This window comes from Columba livia, chromosome 13, assembly GCF_036013475.1.
Source record: "Columba livia isolate bColLiv1 breed racing homer chromosome 13, bColLiv1.pat.W.v2, whole genome shotgun sequence".
NCBI classification, from domain to species: Eukaryota; Metazoa; Chordata; class Aves; order Columbiformes; family Columbidae; genus Columba; species Columba livia.
Window position 1 is genome coordinate 9540200 of NC_088614.1, and position 16849 is coordinate 9557048.

General features: G+C 41.3%; 1 protein-coding gene across 1 annotated transcript; it reads right to left on the reverse strand.

Moving 5' to 3' along the window:
• Positions 1–906: 906 nt before the first annotated feature.
• On the reverse strand, positions 907–11880 carry HSD17B2 (hydroxysteroid 17-beta dehydrogenase 2). Its single transcript, XM_005504875.3, has 5 exons — positions 11540–11880; positions 8417–8629; positions 7510–7695; positions 4356–4493; positions 907–2991 (listed from the first exon to the last, which is right to left on the reverse strand). The coding sequence occupies exons 1-5, from the start codon at positions 11814–11816 to the stop codon at positions 2633–2635; spliced, it is 1173 nt and encodes a 390-aa protein (XP_005504932.2). The 5' UTR covers positions 11817–11880; the 3' UTR covers positions 907–2632.
• Positions 11881–16849: the final 4969 nt, after the last annotated feature.

The following is a 16849-nucleotide window of genomic DNA, read 5'->3' on the forward strand; positions in this document are numbered from 1 at the left end:
ACACCCACAATTTATTCCACATTTCTCCCACCCTCACAGTTGGGATTATTTGCAATGCAAGTCATCAGAGAAAGAAATTTACCTCTAATACAATATCCCATTAAATGGCACATAATTCTGTAATGTGTTACAACAGAATTATCTTTAAAGCACAAAGATAGATCCCTGTAGAAAGAAAACAATAACAATTTTTAATGCCGCAATTACTTGAGACTTGCTAAAACATCTTTGTAGTTAGACAAAGACATGTAAAATGGATATGTAGAACATAAATTTCCTGGGAAATAAAAGTAAAATAAAATGAAATCAAGTCTTCCATGTAGATCCCTATTTTAATACGTCTGCAATGTGAGAGATAATATTACTATTACAAAAGAGAAAGGGAGGGGAAAAAAAAAGTTATATTTTGTAGCCAAGTAACACAGCAGCAATTAAAGATTGTTATGAAGATTGCTACACAAAACAGATGTCTACTAATAAGAATTTTGGTTGCATAATGCACCTAAAGGCAACATTCCAGGCCACCTAAGTTACACCTAAATTAGGTGTAAAGTGAAAACCAATCACCTCTGCCCAAGATGGAGAGGCAGATAGGCTGACTGGCAGTAAATTCTCTCACCCTGAATGTAGCCAAAATTCAGAGGTTGCTACCCAGCTCTGCAACCCATTGCACCCACCTTTCCTTTTGGTTCAGCAGCCATTTTTGAGCTATTTGGGATCATGTCCTTCCCAAAACAAGGTACCCACTGCCATCTTGTCCCTTTTCCCCAGAGAAGGTCCCCACCATCTTCCCCTTGGTGCTCTCCTGCTGTGGGACTCAGCACAGCATAGGAAGGGAAGGGCCGTAGCACCAATCCCCAAAAGCACAAAGGGTCAAATCAGACAGAAAAGAGAGTCACAACTCCATTTCTAAATAATATTTTTTATTATGCACTTTTGCTGACAGATAAATTTGGAAAGTAACTAAAGGAGAAAGACAGTGAAATAGAAAGAAGCACAGATTTTCCCCAAGTTAAAAACATTTTTGGTCACACCTTCTCAAAGTAAAACAAAAGTCTGTAACAGTGGGACTGATGTAAATGCACAGGGATATGAGCCTCAGTAGGAAAAGCAGTAATAATTACAGGAGAGGAGGATTTCCACATTGGGGCACAAATTAAAATCATGGATCAAACCTGCTGAGCATCCTCTGTGCATTTACAGGAGTGTTGCGTTGATGTAAAAGACGCAGGAGGAGGTGGAAAAAATACTACAGGTGTAAATTAAATTGTGAATTTGTTCAGCTGATTGCAAAAGTACATCACATGAGTAGGATTATGACAGAATACTAGAATTTGTTCAGAAATGACTGGGGAAAAAAGTACATCTACATTTAAAGCCCAGAATATAATGACTTCCAGTTTTCTATCACGTGAAAAGTAATGCATCTTCACAAAGCAAGGCACAGGACAGATGGACAAACCAGGGAACGCAGGGGAGGAGGATTGCTTTCAAAATATCCCAGCCTTTCAAAGCCCAATGATGTGATGGGCAATGGAAAAAGGGAAAAGCAGTAGGAAAATACAGGTGGGCTGCCCAACCTCTTGGTGTGGGTGAGGGTTCCATGGTATAGGGCAGAGGGACAAGCAGCAGCAGGGCGGGCACCTGATGCTCCTAGAATGAATTCAGGAAAGCAGAGCAACCAAAAATCTATCAGAAGATAGACACTGGACTCCAGTAGAGCCAACTTGAAGACTGACTGGTCTTAGAAGAGAGAGCACAAACTCTCCCAAAGCAGAGGGAGAGACAGGAAGGTGTCAGGAGAAACAGGCAAAAATTGTGCATGCTTCATAAATTGAGCACAGAGTAAGGAATTGTACAGCAAGCAGAAGTGAGATCAGAATTTATTAATGCACAAGCATATACAGGCAATGTACAAAATGACCAAGGCGCTGATATCAAATTAGCAGCTGATATGCTTATGACTACTTCTTATAATACTGTAGGAAGGAGATTGTTTGCTTCTTTATGAAGGTCTTGATCTTTGTTCATTTTTTCCCCCCAATTAATTTATGTTGCTTAGTGTAGCAAAAAGGACACATTATAAACACAACAACTATATTCACAAACTTGGGGAAAAAAGGTCAATCATTTCTCACGTCCAACAGCAATAGAAACAAAGTAAATCCATATTGGGCTGAAACTGTTGTGAGAAGGATTGGGATTAGAAATTTTAAAAATTTCAAGTGATAGGAATATATGCAGCTGCTTCTAATGCTTAAGAAGGTTGTGGATGCTCAAGCATTTTTTTTGCTCTGTCTTACAAAAAAACAGATTAGACATCTCTCTGCATGCTGGTGGTGCCTTTCAAAGCAGATATGAACTATATAACCTCATGAGATACTTTACACAGAAGGCAGAATACAGAGACATCAGGAAAACACTGAAATTCCTCCAAAAAAGCCCCATCTGGGAATAGCTTTCTGTTTATCCACCACTTTTCCTGAACATTACTCTTAGCACAAAGATCTACCTCTGTCTGCAAGGCAGTGTAAATGCAATTTAACAAAGACAGTATAATATATAGCAATGCCTTAAAATAGAGGTTTTTCCCCAGTTACCTCATCAAGTAAGACAAACACCAGTGGACACTTTAGAAATGCTTGCGCTCGGCTTCCCACGTTCTCAGTGCCCTCGGGACAGACTCGGTACTCGGCATCCTGCTACTGAAAAAGTCATAGAACCAGAGGGGAAAGTAGCAGAAGATGCAGAGGAATATATAAGCCCCTCTACCGGGGGTGTACAAGCCGTGTGGTCTCCTGGCCAGCAAGGCGTGCAGGATGGCACTCAGCACGGGGGAGAGGTCGGTGTTGCAGTGCGGGACCAGCTGCGGGAGGTAGCTCTTCAGCCCCAGGAGATAGTCCTCACCATAGTCTTGCCTTGTGTCTGCTGGGAGATTCTCCAGCAGCTCCTTTTCTTGCTTATCCCACAGTTCAGAGGTACCCAGGATACCTGCAGTAGCAACATCACAGGATAGCAAGTGGTATTGGGATGAATTAAAAACAACAAAAACAAATAATAATCTATAATTAACAGTCAATGAGTTGTTCACCACCACCCCCGATTCACAGTTGCTCTGAACTGGGTCAGTGAAGAACAGACCAAACAGCAGGTGAGCTGCGAGGGCTTCTACCTGGTAGAGAAGGGAAAGCATGAAACACAAGTTACATGAAAAGCATGGGGGTTGTACACCACTTGGTTACCAGCTCTACCTAAAAAGCTCTCACAGCCACATCATCTTTTTCCCCCCTGCTCCTTGCCATTCCACCCTTATTCATTTTGTGGGTGTCTCTAATCAGTTTTTAATCAAGAGATGTGAATGACTGAGGGGAGACAGACAAACCAAGATGAGCAGGATTCAGTTGGGTTGGCCAAGTGCTAAGCTCCTCTTCCACAAGTAACACTGGTATTTCAATAACTAGTTTCACAAAGGACAAGGCTCATATTAGGCCAGATTTTTTTTTTCTTTTTAGAAAAACAAAACCAAAAAAAACCTGAACAAAAGAACCACAACACAAAGCATACCAACCACACCACTATTTTTTCCCCCACCTGCATCATGTAAGAATGAAAGCAATGGGTTTTCCAATGCATTTATTGCCTAACTATCATGAATTAAGCACTGCAAATAAAGATAAAACTTTGGATATTTATTTAAATCTCAGATATTGGGCCTTGTTTTGATGCATGAAGTTGTCATCCAGAAGTCTGACCACAGCTAAGTGAAGCCCTGAAGGTCAAACCTGGGGCAGGTACCACTGACCACATGGGCGCTATCAGAGTCCCCCACAGACCCTCCCCAGGTGGGGAGGCATTCAAGGGAGCAGGATTTTATTAAAAAGACCATTTTGCTTTTCATTGGCATAAAAATTGTCTCCATAAAGTCACCAGGACTTGCTGAACAGGCACATCAGAGGGAAGGAGTGGAGAGGAAAGCCCAGAACTGCACAGAGCAATATCGACAGCAAAGTAAACGGGATTACAGGTATTGCTGCAAATACTTTAGTGCAAGACTGAGCACTCAGTAAGAAGAGCTCTGATATTGAGAAAGGCAGGACGGACAGTGCGTCCTGAAGCTCTCATACAGGACAAGCAACCCACAGCACTCTAACCACAGGAATTTTTTTTGTTGTTAACTTCAACAAAGCTGGAGCAAAGGGAAAGCACCAATTGCCTGGATCTTAATTTCCATAATCAAGATGTAAAAATGGGAAAACAAAGAAGTCCGACTGCTGAGAAACACTCAGGGTTCAGTTTGAGGATGCTGGACTACAGGGACGAGGCAGAAAGAACTACCTGAAATGTCAAATACCAACCTGTTCGGAAGCCTGATGGATGAATTGCAGCAACTTTAACTCCCCATTTGGAAAGCTCTTGTCTCATTACCCCAGAAAACATGGACAGAGCTGCTTTTGACGCACCGTACGCAGCATACTTTGGTAGTGGAATGCCTCCTGCAGGAGCAATATAAACATGATAAAGCTTGACAGTCGCTCTTTCCAGCCTTTATTTTCGTGATTTAGAAGGAAGATTATAGTACAACCAAAATTATGCAGCTCTCACTGAGGTTAAAGACAAGTCAGTGAGGGAATAATTTCTTTCTGGAGGTTAAAAAAGTGTGAAAGTTTTAAATTAGAAGTTGCTTATAGCAGTTATGCTCAGTAACATCTGAAAAGACACCTGGTATGGCAGAAAAAATAAACTGTATTGCATGTAAGGGTAAAAACTGTTGAAAATTATGGCTTGGTTTCAGAAACACAGATAATGTTTTAGTTCATATAAATAGTGAAGCAATAGTTTAAAACCGCTGTTGTTCTTGTTACTGTAACACGAATTTCAAGTTTCTGCTATAAACCACAGTTAAAACAGGGTATATGCTCTCAATTTTAGCTTTATAAAGCCAACTTATCTTCCAGTTCTTGACAGCTAGTCTCAGAAAGACCAGAGGTAACAGTGCAGGAGGGGGGGAACCTCTGTGGACAAACCCAAGCTGGAATTGTACCCCCAGGGTGACAGGATTCCCTGGGACCCATCATTTAAGCAGATCCCCTGGCTATAGTTAAATCCCATCTTCTCCAGCCCCAGCAGCATTTGTTCAGATGGAAAAGATAGAATAAAGACAGTATTTTAAGTGAATTTAAAATAAATCCATACTTTTATGAAACTAAAACTTCCAGAAAAATAAGAAATTTCTTCCAAATATGGAGACTTCCTCTGTTCTATAAACTGGCAGACTGTCACTGCTTCAGCTTTAGAAAAATCCTAAGATGATTTGAGCCTCTCCCCTTTCTGTTCAGCTCTCCAGTTCTGTTGCAAGGTCGGCATTATCACCACACAGAGAATCTCATTTAGGGTCGTCACAGCCACCATGGGCTGTTGGCACAGCGGGAGGGGGGACAAAGTGGGAATCCCTTCTCCTTGGGGCACCTCGGTCCTCCTCCTACCTGCACGGGCAGTTGGGCACATCATCTGGTACAGCCTCAGTTTCAAACATGATGCATTTATCTCACTGTATTTGAGTCTTTCAAAAGAAAATACCTCGATAGAGGGGAATTTTCAGGTAAGCCACTGGTGCCGTTTATAGGGTTTTGTACTGCAACAACCAAGGTATCACAGGAGTGTCATACACAGTCATTCCTTTGAAGAAATCAGGCCAATTATATGTTAATTATTCTTCTGTATGCATGTATTATTGAATCACATACTTTTTCCCTCTGAGGTCAGGCTAACCTCATGCCCAGCTAAATCAGCTCTACAGACCAGAATAGACCCAGCACAATGAGACCTTGCTAACTTTTCTGCTCATGTTTGACCAAAGGACCCTCAGACCCTGTGTTAAAAGGAAGCTATTTAACCAAAGCAGCCCATGTGCAGGAACATCTGTGCAAGCAGCTATAGTTTAAGCAGGGCCATTATCGACTCCTGTAAGGGCAGATTACTCAGCACAGGGAAGCTCTCCATTTATCCCTGTGAGGCAGCCCAGGGATTCATGCCAAGAATTAAGACGTCTGCCTCAAAACACCAAAAGTGCAAGTTTCACCTGGGTGCTCAGAGAAAACAGAGGTTTGTCCTCTGCCCCTGTGCTTGCAAGGGCTGGTGGGCAGAGCAGCACCAGAAAAGTCCACCTGATAATTCAGTTATGATTTCTTTAAGTGTCAGCAACAAACCCCAAACACAGGTGTGCAGACACAAAACATACTGGGGATTATAAAAAGACAACAGAAGAGGACAGCATCAGAGCTAGGCTCTGATGTCCTCAACGTCACCCATGAACACAAGGTAACACCTTCACAAGACACCCCAAAAATACAGCAGGATTCAGATAGACAACAACTGCAAGGGTCCAAGCAGACAGGGTGAAGGAAAATCAGGGAAGCAGACAACACAGTAAATCCTTAAGAGGTCTTAAACCAAAATACTTTCCAGCATCATGACATCCTGCTTTTAGCAGGTCTCATTTTCAAAGGAGCGTTCTTGCTCCTCAGCTGTTGGCTACCAGATACTGTATTACTTCAGTTCTTACATCTTAGTATCTCAGCTGTCCTCCTAGAATAGAAGGTCATGTTTTAAAAGCACATTATATATATATAGTAACCACAGGATCCAATTTATGGGACAAAACTGATGTTAACAACTTCTAAAAGATGTTTTATTCATGAAAATAATACCACTTTGCTAATAAATTAGAATCAAGTATTTTTAAGAAGATATCCAAAATATTTTAGAAGAAGTATAAACACACACTTCTTAGGTCCCAGGTTATTAGCAGACCATGTTCTCGCAATGTGCACTCTGGAAAGAGCTGTAGGATGCAGCAAAAAATAAAACTGGCTTCTGCTCTTGAAGAATCAAACACTTCACTTCAGCAGGTGTCTTCTCATTGTGCTTTCTCACTCTAACTGTAGTACTTGAGCCCTACAAGGCTGGGAGGTGGAATAACTAACTTCTATAACAAACTATTAAAAATGGCAAATTTCATGAAGTTACCTGAAAGATATTTATGCTCTGATATATTTTTAATACTTTGGGTTAAAATAAGTTGAAAGTTTAGGTGTAACCAGCCCAGATGGAGTAGAGCCTGTCTCTGCAAGAGGCAGACAGCTTTGGGGCATCTCCACAGTGTGGTTCAATGGCACACCAACTGAGGTGTCCACAGACTTATGGTGGAACACGCTGTAGAAACATATGTTATTTACCACCTGTCTTTCTGGAAGCTCACAAAGCTATCACTCATAGCATCTACAACACGAGATCTGAATTTTACTGTATTTTATATAACAGCATATTTTAGACATATTAAACTCTTCTTTAAGGGCTATTTTATGGAACTAGTCTCCCCAAAGAAAAACCTGCACATATAGATGTATTGAGACGCAAGACCGACTGACATCTTCCTCAGCATTTTGCCAAAGAAGTTGGTTGCTTTTTCTGCTTCACCAGGAATTTGTTTGGTGATTTAGTTCAGCTCACCTGCCATGCTGCATATGTTAACCAGCCTCCCCTGGGATTTTCGAAGTAATGGTAAGAAGGTCTTGGACACCTCCACAGCCCCGAAGAAGTTCACCTCCATGCACTGCCTGTACATGCTCATGGGCAGCAGCTCACCATCGGCCGGCAAACCCAGGACCCCCGCATTGTTCACCACTCCCCAGAGTCCTGGAAAGAGGAGAAAGAACAAGGCTGCCACACAGCAGGAAACCAATTCCATAAAGATTAAACTGGTGAGCTGGATGGTGCCTTCAGACCAACGCAGAGATTATCTGCAGCTCTTATGAGGACAGGTTGAGTTGGAGTGTTCAGCTGGAGAAGAGAAGGCTCTGGGGAGACCTTATTCCGGCCTTTCCATGCTTAAAAGGGGCCAATAAGAAAGATGGTGACAGACTTTTCAGCAGGGCCTGTTGTGATAGGAAAAGGGGTGATTGTTTTAAACTAAAGGAGGGGAGATCCAGAGGCTGGACATGAGGGAAAAATTTTATAATGAAGGTGGTGAAACACTGTCCCAGGTTGCCCAGAGAGGTGGTGGATGCCCCATCCCTGGAGACAGCCCAGGACAGGCTGGACGGGGCTCTGAGCTACCTGAGCTGGTGAAGATATCCCTGCTTATTACAGGGGGTTGGACTAGATGAGCTTTGAAGGTCACTTCCAACCCAAACTATTCTGTGAATCTACAGATATGTGGTACTGATTCCATGAACAGTCATCACCATTTCTCACGTGTCCCAGAAAGCAGAAGTCATCAATGTAAACACTCTGGCTGCACACTGACTGTGGCATGGAAGTGACCTACACACAGAAGTCATGATGCAGCCAACAGTTAAGAGATTCACCTTATAATAGGAGTACTAGTGTATCCTCTTACAAAGGAAAAAAGCTGTACCTGTATTTTGCACCTTCTCTGAGACTTTTACATAGGCTTCCTTGACTTGGGTGGCATTGGTTATGTCCAGTTGCAGGAGAGAGAGTCTCCGAGAACAGGTTTGTCGCAGTTCCTCAGCTCCAGGTCCATCCTTATTCAAAACTCCAGCAAACACAACAAAACCTAAGTTATCCAGGTATTTAGCCAGTGCATGTCCAAACCCAGTGTCGCTTCCTGAAAGCATCAAAAAGAGAGTTGAAAAGTGGGTCTGTTCTAAACCATCATTTAAAGAAAAAAAAAAAAAGCACACATGGAAATATATACAAATGTAACCAAAAAGAATAAAGTCACTGAAGTATATATTAGAGTAGGAAGAAAGGTTCAGATCTGCCCTGCTTAATCCTTTTTAAAAAAAAAAGTGTTTGGGTGTTTTTGAAGTCTGCGGTTTGCTGAAGATGCACCACAGCATCACATAGATCACATTTAAAATTCTCACAGCCCTGACCTGAAAGAGAAGAACAAACCTGAGCTACTGGAATGCCCTGAAGAAACATTGAGAGGTCTACAAATATCCCAAAGATTTGACAGATTTCTAGGTTTGGGGGTGATGCATCTTTCTTTCACTTTTAGTGAAAAACCCTATTTCTTGATCAAATCCTTCCCCTTTAATCCTTCCCAGCCAAGTACATGGCCACAGAGCTGCATATTACTTAAGTTTTACAACGCAGCTTTTAGCTTGGGAAGGGGCAGAGCACTCAACAACTAGGGATGGGTGCAGTAACCCGGGATGCAAATAAAAAACGGTGTTTGTCTGTTCCTGCCACTGGGTTTGTCCCCAGTTTTTATCAAAACAAGTCTGATTTGAGTTTCAGATCTATTACTGAAGTCCAGAGAAACTTTACCCTTCAACTCATGAAAGTAAAACAGTAGTATGTTTCTATGGGGGAAAAAAAAATAGAGAATTCCCCCCTCTCTTGCTTCTATGTCAAAGATGACAATTTGTGAATGATTAGAAGATTTATTATGAGAAAGGCAGTCACTGCTGACTGTAGCTTCTGAGAATTTATCATCAACTCACACTGAGCATCAGAAATGCCAAGTCACACATCAAGAATGAAAGACCAAGTTAAGTGGAGAAATTCATCCCACTGCACACAGAATAATAAGGGCAAGAATTCTACAATTTCTGCTACTTCAGATCTTCATGGTAATTTAATTTTTAGGGAATCTGGCTATTGGGTCTACCGAACTATAAATGTTCACACATCCAGGAGCTTGTTTAAGAACACTGAAGCACTCAATCCCAGCAAGAGGATCAACAGAAACATTTCACCAACACCTTCAAGACTGCCCAGAGTTATTCACGTGAAAAAGCATTTTGACAACTGGGCACAATTTTCCCTTATTGTGGTGTTCTGACAAACTGCCGGCTTAAATAAATAATGCACAATAGCAGTTGTACAAGGGACACTGAAAGAGGATCAGAACAATATCTGACAAAAGCCAGGGAAAGAAGCACAGAGATGATTCCATCCTCTGCCCAAACCAGCCACCTCATGAGTGACGCATGGCAGATGCACAGCAGCACTCCTGAACCCTGCAGGGCTGAAAGGGGGGGAAGAGAAAATAAATCACTGCTTCCTATTAAGTGCCTGCCTCAGGTCTTGTGTAAATTGGAGAAAATTACACCAAATTTGATTTATAGGCACCTTGCACCCGCACACAGACACACATCCTAAGGTAAAGGGAGGAATTCTACAGTCAGTGCAATTTCACCAAGAAATGTATTGAGTAAAACTTTCAGTTGACGAAGGGTTTGATTGATTGCTTGCATATCAGTCTGGATTCAAGTAAAGACCAAGAAGAGCCTCTGCAGACGTGTCACCTGTCAGAGGCATCCAGACTTGCATTTCTTCAGGACAGTTGCAGCCCGGGTACAAAGAAAGCACATTCACTTGCTGGAATATACCCAAATGCTCTTCACTCCCCTATATTGTTCTAACTCAAATTCTCTAGAGCAGGTAAGAGCACTCTTTCCTGAAGAACTGCATTATAACAAATTAAGAACATGCCCAAGCGCAAGAACAACCCCAGCATTTGCAGGGCTGGAAAAGGGGTGCTCCCTGCTCCCCCCCAAATACCCATCTTCATCTGCTACATCTGCAGGAGAAACCCAGCTAGCAGAGAAACCGCAAGGGGAGAACTTGCTGTTCTTCTCCTCTTTTAACTTTTGTGTTTAATCCCTATATGAATGCTTGCTAGGCAAACCTAAATTATTTCCAGGTGTCCCTATAAAACGAAATTAAATTCTGCAAGAAATAGCTATATAAACCAAAGCAACTTAATTCAGCTTTCCAGAAGGGAAACATAGGAAATAAAACAAAAAAGAGCAAGTTAACAGTGCAAGAAGTTGGCAGGCACTTCAGTTTAAAGGTTTGATTAACACAAGTAAACCACATTCAAAGTTTTAGAAGAAACAAGAGAAAAGCCATAAAACTACAAAAATGCAATCCCTGCAAACTAAAAGTGGGGTCTGAATAGATCGGAGTGTTAATAGAGAGTGAATTCATTAGTTCTGAACTTCCACTGCTAGTGAAGGAAATTACTCCCGAATTATGTCATACATTATTTCAAAGAGATGGCACCAAACCAGTGTCTTAAAACCTATGTATGATATACGTAATGTCACTGTGTAAACACACACACCAGAAGATAACTGTACATCTGTAATCAGTGCAATAAATTCACATAAACAAAAGTAATGTATGAATGTAGTGTTCTAAGGGCTTCCAGGAATTAACGTCTCGCCTAAAAAATTAGACCACCTTAAGTATTCTTCTGCTTTTTGCAGCAGTTAATTTCACAAGTATGTCTAAAAAGCTACTTGTAAAGATTAAATGAGACACTAAAAAATAACAGCATCTATTAAGATGGTTCTCTACTTTATTTCAGAACACTTATTTACCTGGAATAAACATCTCCAGCAAAGCAAATAAAATGAAAAAAAAAAAAAAGAAGAAACCTTACAAGCATGCATTTTGCGTATAGCTAACCCAAAGACAAAGTTTTCCAGCCTTCTTGTGAGGAAACAAACAAACAAAAAAAACAGGTTTTGCTTCCTGGAGCCCACGTGCAGCAGCTTACCTGTGATGAGCACAGCTTTGTCACCCACGGGCAGCATTGTCCTAGCGCCCAGGTACACAGCGGAGATGATGCTCGTGGCACAAAGCACCCCCAGTCCCCCAGCAGCGCCCAGCGTGGCCGCGCACAGCAGCGCCAGTGCCATGGGCAGGAGGCTCCAGACCAGCACGTTCCTTTTCTCTATCGGGCTCCTCTTGGCCACAAAGAGCATGGTCACCCCAAAAAGAGTGGTGACACCCACATAGAGCCATCCCAGGGTGCTGCTGGCAAGAGCATCCATCAGCAACAGTGAGGAGCAAGAACACCCCACCAGCAGCTGGGTAAATGCAGGTGTTGCTAAAGGCAGCACATGTTATATAGGAGCAGGGGGTGGGGCAGGGAAAGGGGATTCTGTTTAAAGCTTTGACATAATCTCACTTACCCTTGGCATCAGCAAGAAGCAGAAGCTTTCCTTTTTTTTTTTTTTAACCTTTTATTCTTTCTGCCTGACAGCTCCACCTTCTGAACAATATGCTGGCTGGATAATGATTGACAGCACTAGGAATGGACATGATGCAGCAAGTAACTGCCTTCGGGGAAAAAATAACTGCTATGTTTCGTATGTTTAAAGTATGTTTTTCCTAGATAGGGTAAAAAAAAAAAAACAAAAACAAAACAGTTTCCTTTATGGGAATTTGTTGCAATTTCCTGCCTAAAAACTTAAGGTGTAGTTTTAGTGGAACTGATTTTTGATGGGCAGTGGCAAAAGTGAGTCAGGACAAGGCTATTTACTCTCTGTAGTGTAAAATGTGTGGTTAGCATTGGGCTTTATCACATGTGGGTCACCCTCTTCTTTCAACAAAAAGCTCCAAATGACCTTCCCCACCTTAGTGCACACCTTTGGCTATTTACCTACTCTACATCTAGTGAATATCTGTGGTTAACTGACACTCTGGGGGGGTCAGGAGGTGGGGAAGGAGTGGTTGCTCCTTTGCCATTAAGGTTTGTTAAAGGAACACATGTAACACACCTGAGACTGGGTCTGTGGTTGACCTCCAGTGATGGCATCAAGCTTAGCTTTGATAGGAATCCCTGGTTCAATACACACAGCAAGTCGAAAAAAAAACCCACAATTGATTAGCTATATTTGAGAGATGTAACACCTACTGTGGTGTACTCTGAAAGTTACTTAAACAGAAATAAAAGAATATTTTAAAACTCATCCAGCTAAAAGGATTTAAATACAACATAGGAATATTTCACACTAAAAATCCCTGCTAACTGGTTTGAGAGATGAGCCTAAGTTATGACACAACCAGCTGACATGACGTAGTTGGTTTTTGGGAAGAAAATATACTGCCAACCTATTTTATTTCGGACAGGCACTAGAAGATTGAAGTGCAGGGTGCAAAGCTAACAGGAGACACAAGCACATTTCCATTCCATTATTCTTTTGCTATTTTATAGGATGATACATCTGTTGAATACAAATTTTTACAGCCAGTGAAAATGTTTACATACCTCTATAGGTAGTTTACATTAGAGGTGAGGTCACTGTCTTAAAGGAACATCACCCTGAAGGTCTGCTTGTCATTCGTTACTGTTTTGAACACTCATCCATCCATCCTCCCACTAGTACACAAGGTGTAAACCATTTTCACTTTCCCATTTGCTGCTTCTGCTTTTAGTAGCGTGCTGGTCTTGAGGTCAGTTATACCTTGCCCTCCATTAAAGCATCTTCTTAAAGATTTCCTCGGAGAATTTAGCTTTCTCTCCCTAATTGGGCTTTATCCCATGATTAGCTGATCACAAATGTGGTGGCATTTAAAGCATCCACTCTCACGCTTGAGGATATGGAGAGCTGGAGTGTTTGCATAGTGGGAAGTGGGGCAGAAGTGACCACATCCAGCTCAATGTCCTCCCCGGCTCTGGTCCCTGAATTAGTGTTGCATTTCTCTTTTGAATATAAAATCTAACCACTGAAGGCATCTTTTCCCGAGAAGCTGATCATGTGTTCACCTTGGTGTGTGAATAAAATAATACGTAAGTGCACAGATCAGACTCACCATGAGACAGGATGCTGTCGGAAAGGAAGGTATGTGATTTAAAACTGGCTAAAAATCATTAACTCTGTTTGACTACAGCTTCTGAGAGTATCTAAACACCTTCATACATTTGGATTTTGGTGGATTTAATGGCTACAAAGGCACTTGTCACACTATGAGTCCTGGATGCAGAAGCTATTCAATTTGCGTATACAAAACTCATTTGGGCAAACAAACTTTGCTCTTACAAATACTACTGAACTCCTATACAAGGGTTGAGATAATCCTCTGCCTACAGCCAGTCATCTGTTCATGCACTCAACTTGAAGCACAAGAATTGTCCCAGTAAGGACAACAAAACTATCTGCCTAAAGCTGGGAATGTAGCCTTTGTGAATTAAGATCTATGAACTCACAGGCATGTATTGAATAAGAGGAAAAAAAACATTATCTGCAACTGAAATAAGGCTGTGTAACCTCTCCTTTGTCTTCAAACTATTTCTTTAATAGAACCTTAGGGAAAATAATTCCTGTCAAATAAAGTATGTATCCATTAAAGTAAAGTAAAAGTATATTTTACCTCTAAGTTACTGGGGATTTTGTTTTTACAAATATATTTTACAAATATATTTTTACAAATATAGTAATTGTAAAGACTGTGAATTAAGAGATAGACAGTGATTCCTGAAGATCACTTGGCAGTGAAGAAACAGCTTTATCTCACCATTTCTCAATCTTCAATTCTAACAACAGTTAATTATAATAATCATCATCCTCACTTCCTCAGCTAAATCTCCTAATAAGTTCTCAAGTGTAAGAACCTCGGAGTGAGGAACTTCTGTACTGATGGCCAAACTGGGCCTGTAAATCCTTATGGCAGGTACCCATGCAATACACACCTTAGCATTATATACTCTTCAAAAGAAATAATTACCATCTGCATTTCCCATGTGAATCCAATGCCTGCAGCAGCTCTATCTTTGAAGCAGTCAGTCTCGTAATAACATGCCACATGAAATGGAGCCATGAGCGGTAAGTTCTGTCTTGGTATTTACATGAACTCTAATAACACTTTGTAAATTCTCTGCAATAGCCAAAACATCTTAAATCAGAGAAATCATTAAGATTATAAGCAATCCTTTGTATTTGGAAGGGAGGTTTTATTCTCTAACTCTCCAGACATCTACGGGTCTCTTGGCTTTCAGGAACAGCTAAAAGCAGATTGCACTCTTTCCAAAATAAGTCATTTTTATCAACCCAATTGTCATTATTTCCCAAAAAGAGGACAGAATCAGAAAACCTAAAGGCAGTTAGGTACTCTTGAGGAAGTTAGCCAGGAATCATCTCGAGGTTATCCTCATGAGAAATTACACTTGCCTGCCTTTCTTCTGCAATCTGGAAACATGAAACAGCTTTCACAGAACCATCAGTGTCAGGGAAGAAAATATATCAGTTTATCTTAGTCCACTTCTCTGTCAGCAACAAAGTCTTCCCTAAGATTTCCTTTGGTACATTCAGAGTAACATTCCAGCTCTGCCTAGGACAGAGCACAGCATAGCAGTGCCTCAATACATAGGAAGCAAAGATATGAGCTCTATACTGGACTGGAAGAATAGTCTGATTTTCCAACTAGATTTTTATTATATCTCTGTATTCCCTTTCCTACAGCTTTGCCTCTCTGAAGTTAATGGTAGCATCTATGTGCCCAGAATACAAAGGATTTCCACATTTTCCTAGCCCACACTGTGCTCATTTCTTTGCAGGTGCTTCCTGAAATGCAACTGGAATTTTGCCTGCCTTCCTTCTGGATGGTTTCACCTAACCACAAGTCATGTAGACCATATTTACGTCAGAAAAAAACCCACAATTGTTAACAGTAGACATCAAAAGATTTTGAAATATTTAGGCATTATCTATGCAAAAGTCTCATTATTTTTATCATAGTTAAATTCATTAATAGCAATGTGAATACGGAGGCAAACAGAAAATGAGGCATCCATGGTAATCAAAAGCCTAATTAAAGCATGGGTAGACAAACCGAGTAGCTAAAACAGGTTGCAGTAGTGATGGAGATGCAGAATTCAGCAATCCCAGCTCAGCAGGCACTCCGGGTACACATGGGAGATTATACGTTCCCATTGAAATGTGGGCCCTAGAGTGCCCTTATAAATATTTAACCAAATAGTGCCATCTTGCAGCTAGCATCAGCACATAACTTTAATCAGACCTTTAAGTGCAGCCTAGACACGGACCGATATTGTCTAAAGCAAAATGGTGACCAAAAAAATCCTCAGCTCCCAGTTTAGCTGTTCTTCTCTCTTTTCCCCCCAAGAAGAGTCCCTTCTAAGTGAGGGGATTTACTACATTACCAACACAACGTGGCATCCATTGTAGATAGTGACAACATTAAAAATAAATCACATACAACTTGGAGCCATGGAACAAGTTTCTGAGCTCTACATGGATTCTGCAAAGGGATGAAAGAAAATGAGTGGTAGCATCTCCTTATCATCACTTGGGTTATTAACTATGCACGTCTGCCACGTGCCTCCCCGTTCATCTGCAAGCTCTTAAAAAAATCTTTGCCTCTCATAAACAGAGTTTACCTATTTTTAGCTTTTCCTCACCGTTACATCAGCTAGTCTTTGAAATGAAAGAACAAGCAAAATGAGATGAAAAATGAGCGATGATTCAAAAAGCATTAAGTGATCAACCATGACAAAGTGTCACCTGCCCTGAACGCATTCTGTTTTCTGTCACTCGAAGGACAAATCCCTCGCTTCCGAATGGTGAAGCCGGGTATTTTTCCTGTTGAGGAATCGTGACCTCACTCTGTGTGTAATCAATGACTTATGTTACTATTTTGATTGAATGTGTGTTTGCTACATACTGAATGTCACCGATTTCTCCTCTAATGCTGCGGATCTGAAGAGCATTCCGGTGCTTTTCAGTGATGTTTGTGCTGCCTGAAAACTGCCGCAATGGCATCCAACTGCTGTCAGTGCCACCAGCTTTGTGTTGGGAATGACTCGGTGACACACGATGCTCCTGTGGAGCAAGGGAAAAACTCGATGACCTCTCAAGGTCCCTTTCAGGATCTGTGGGGGGCTGTGATGGCCCTATGGCAGGTAGCATTTTAGTTAAATGGTATTTTTTCTGTAGGCAATCCACCAACTACGGAAAAATCTGTATACTCAGAGTCATTTTTTCGTTGTTTTGTTTCCCTTTATTATATTGTCCATCTTAGGCATTTTATATCATGCAGTAACCTTAACCCCTGACTCAAAAAT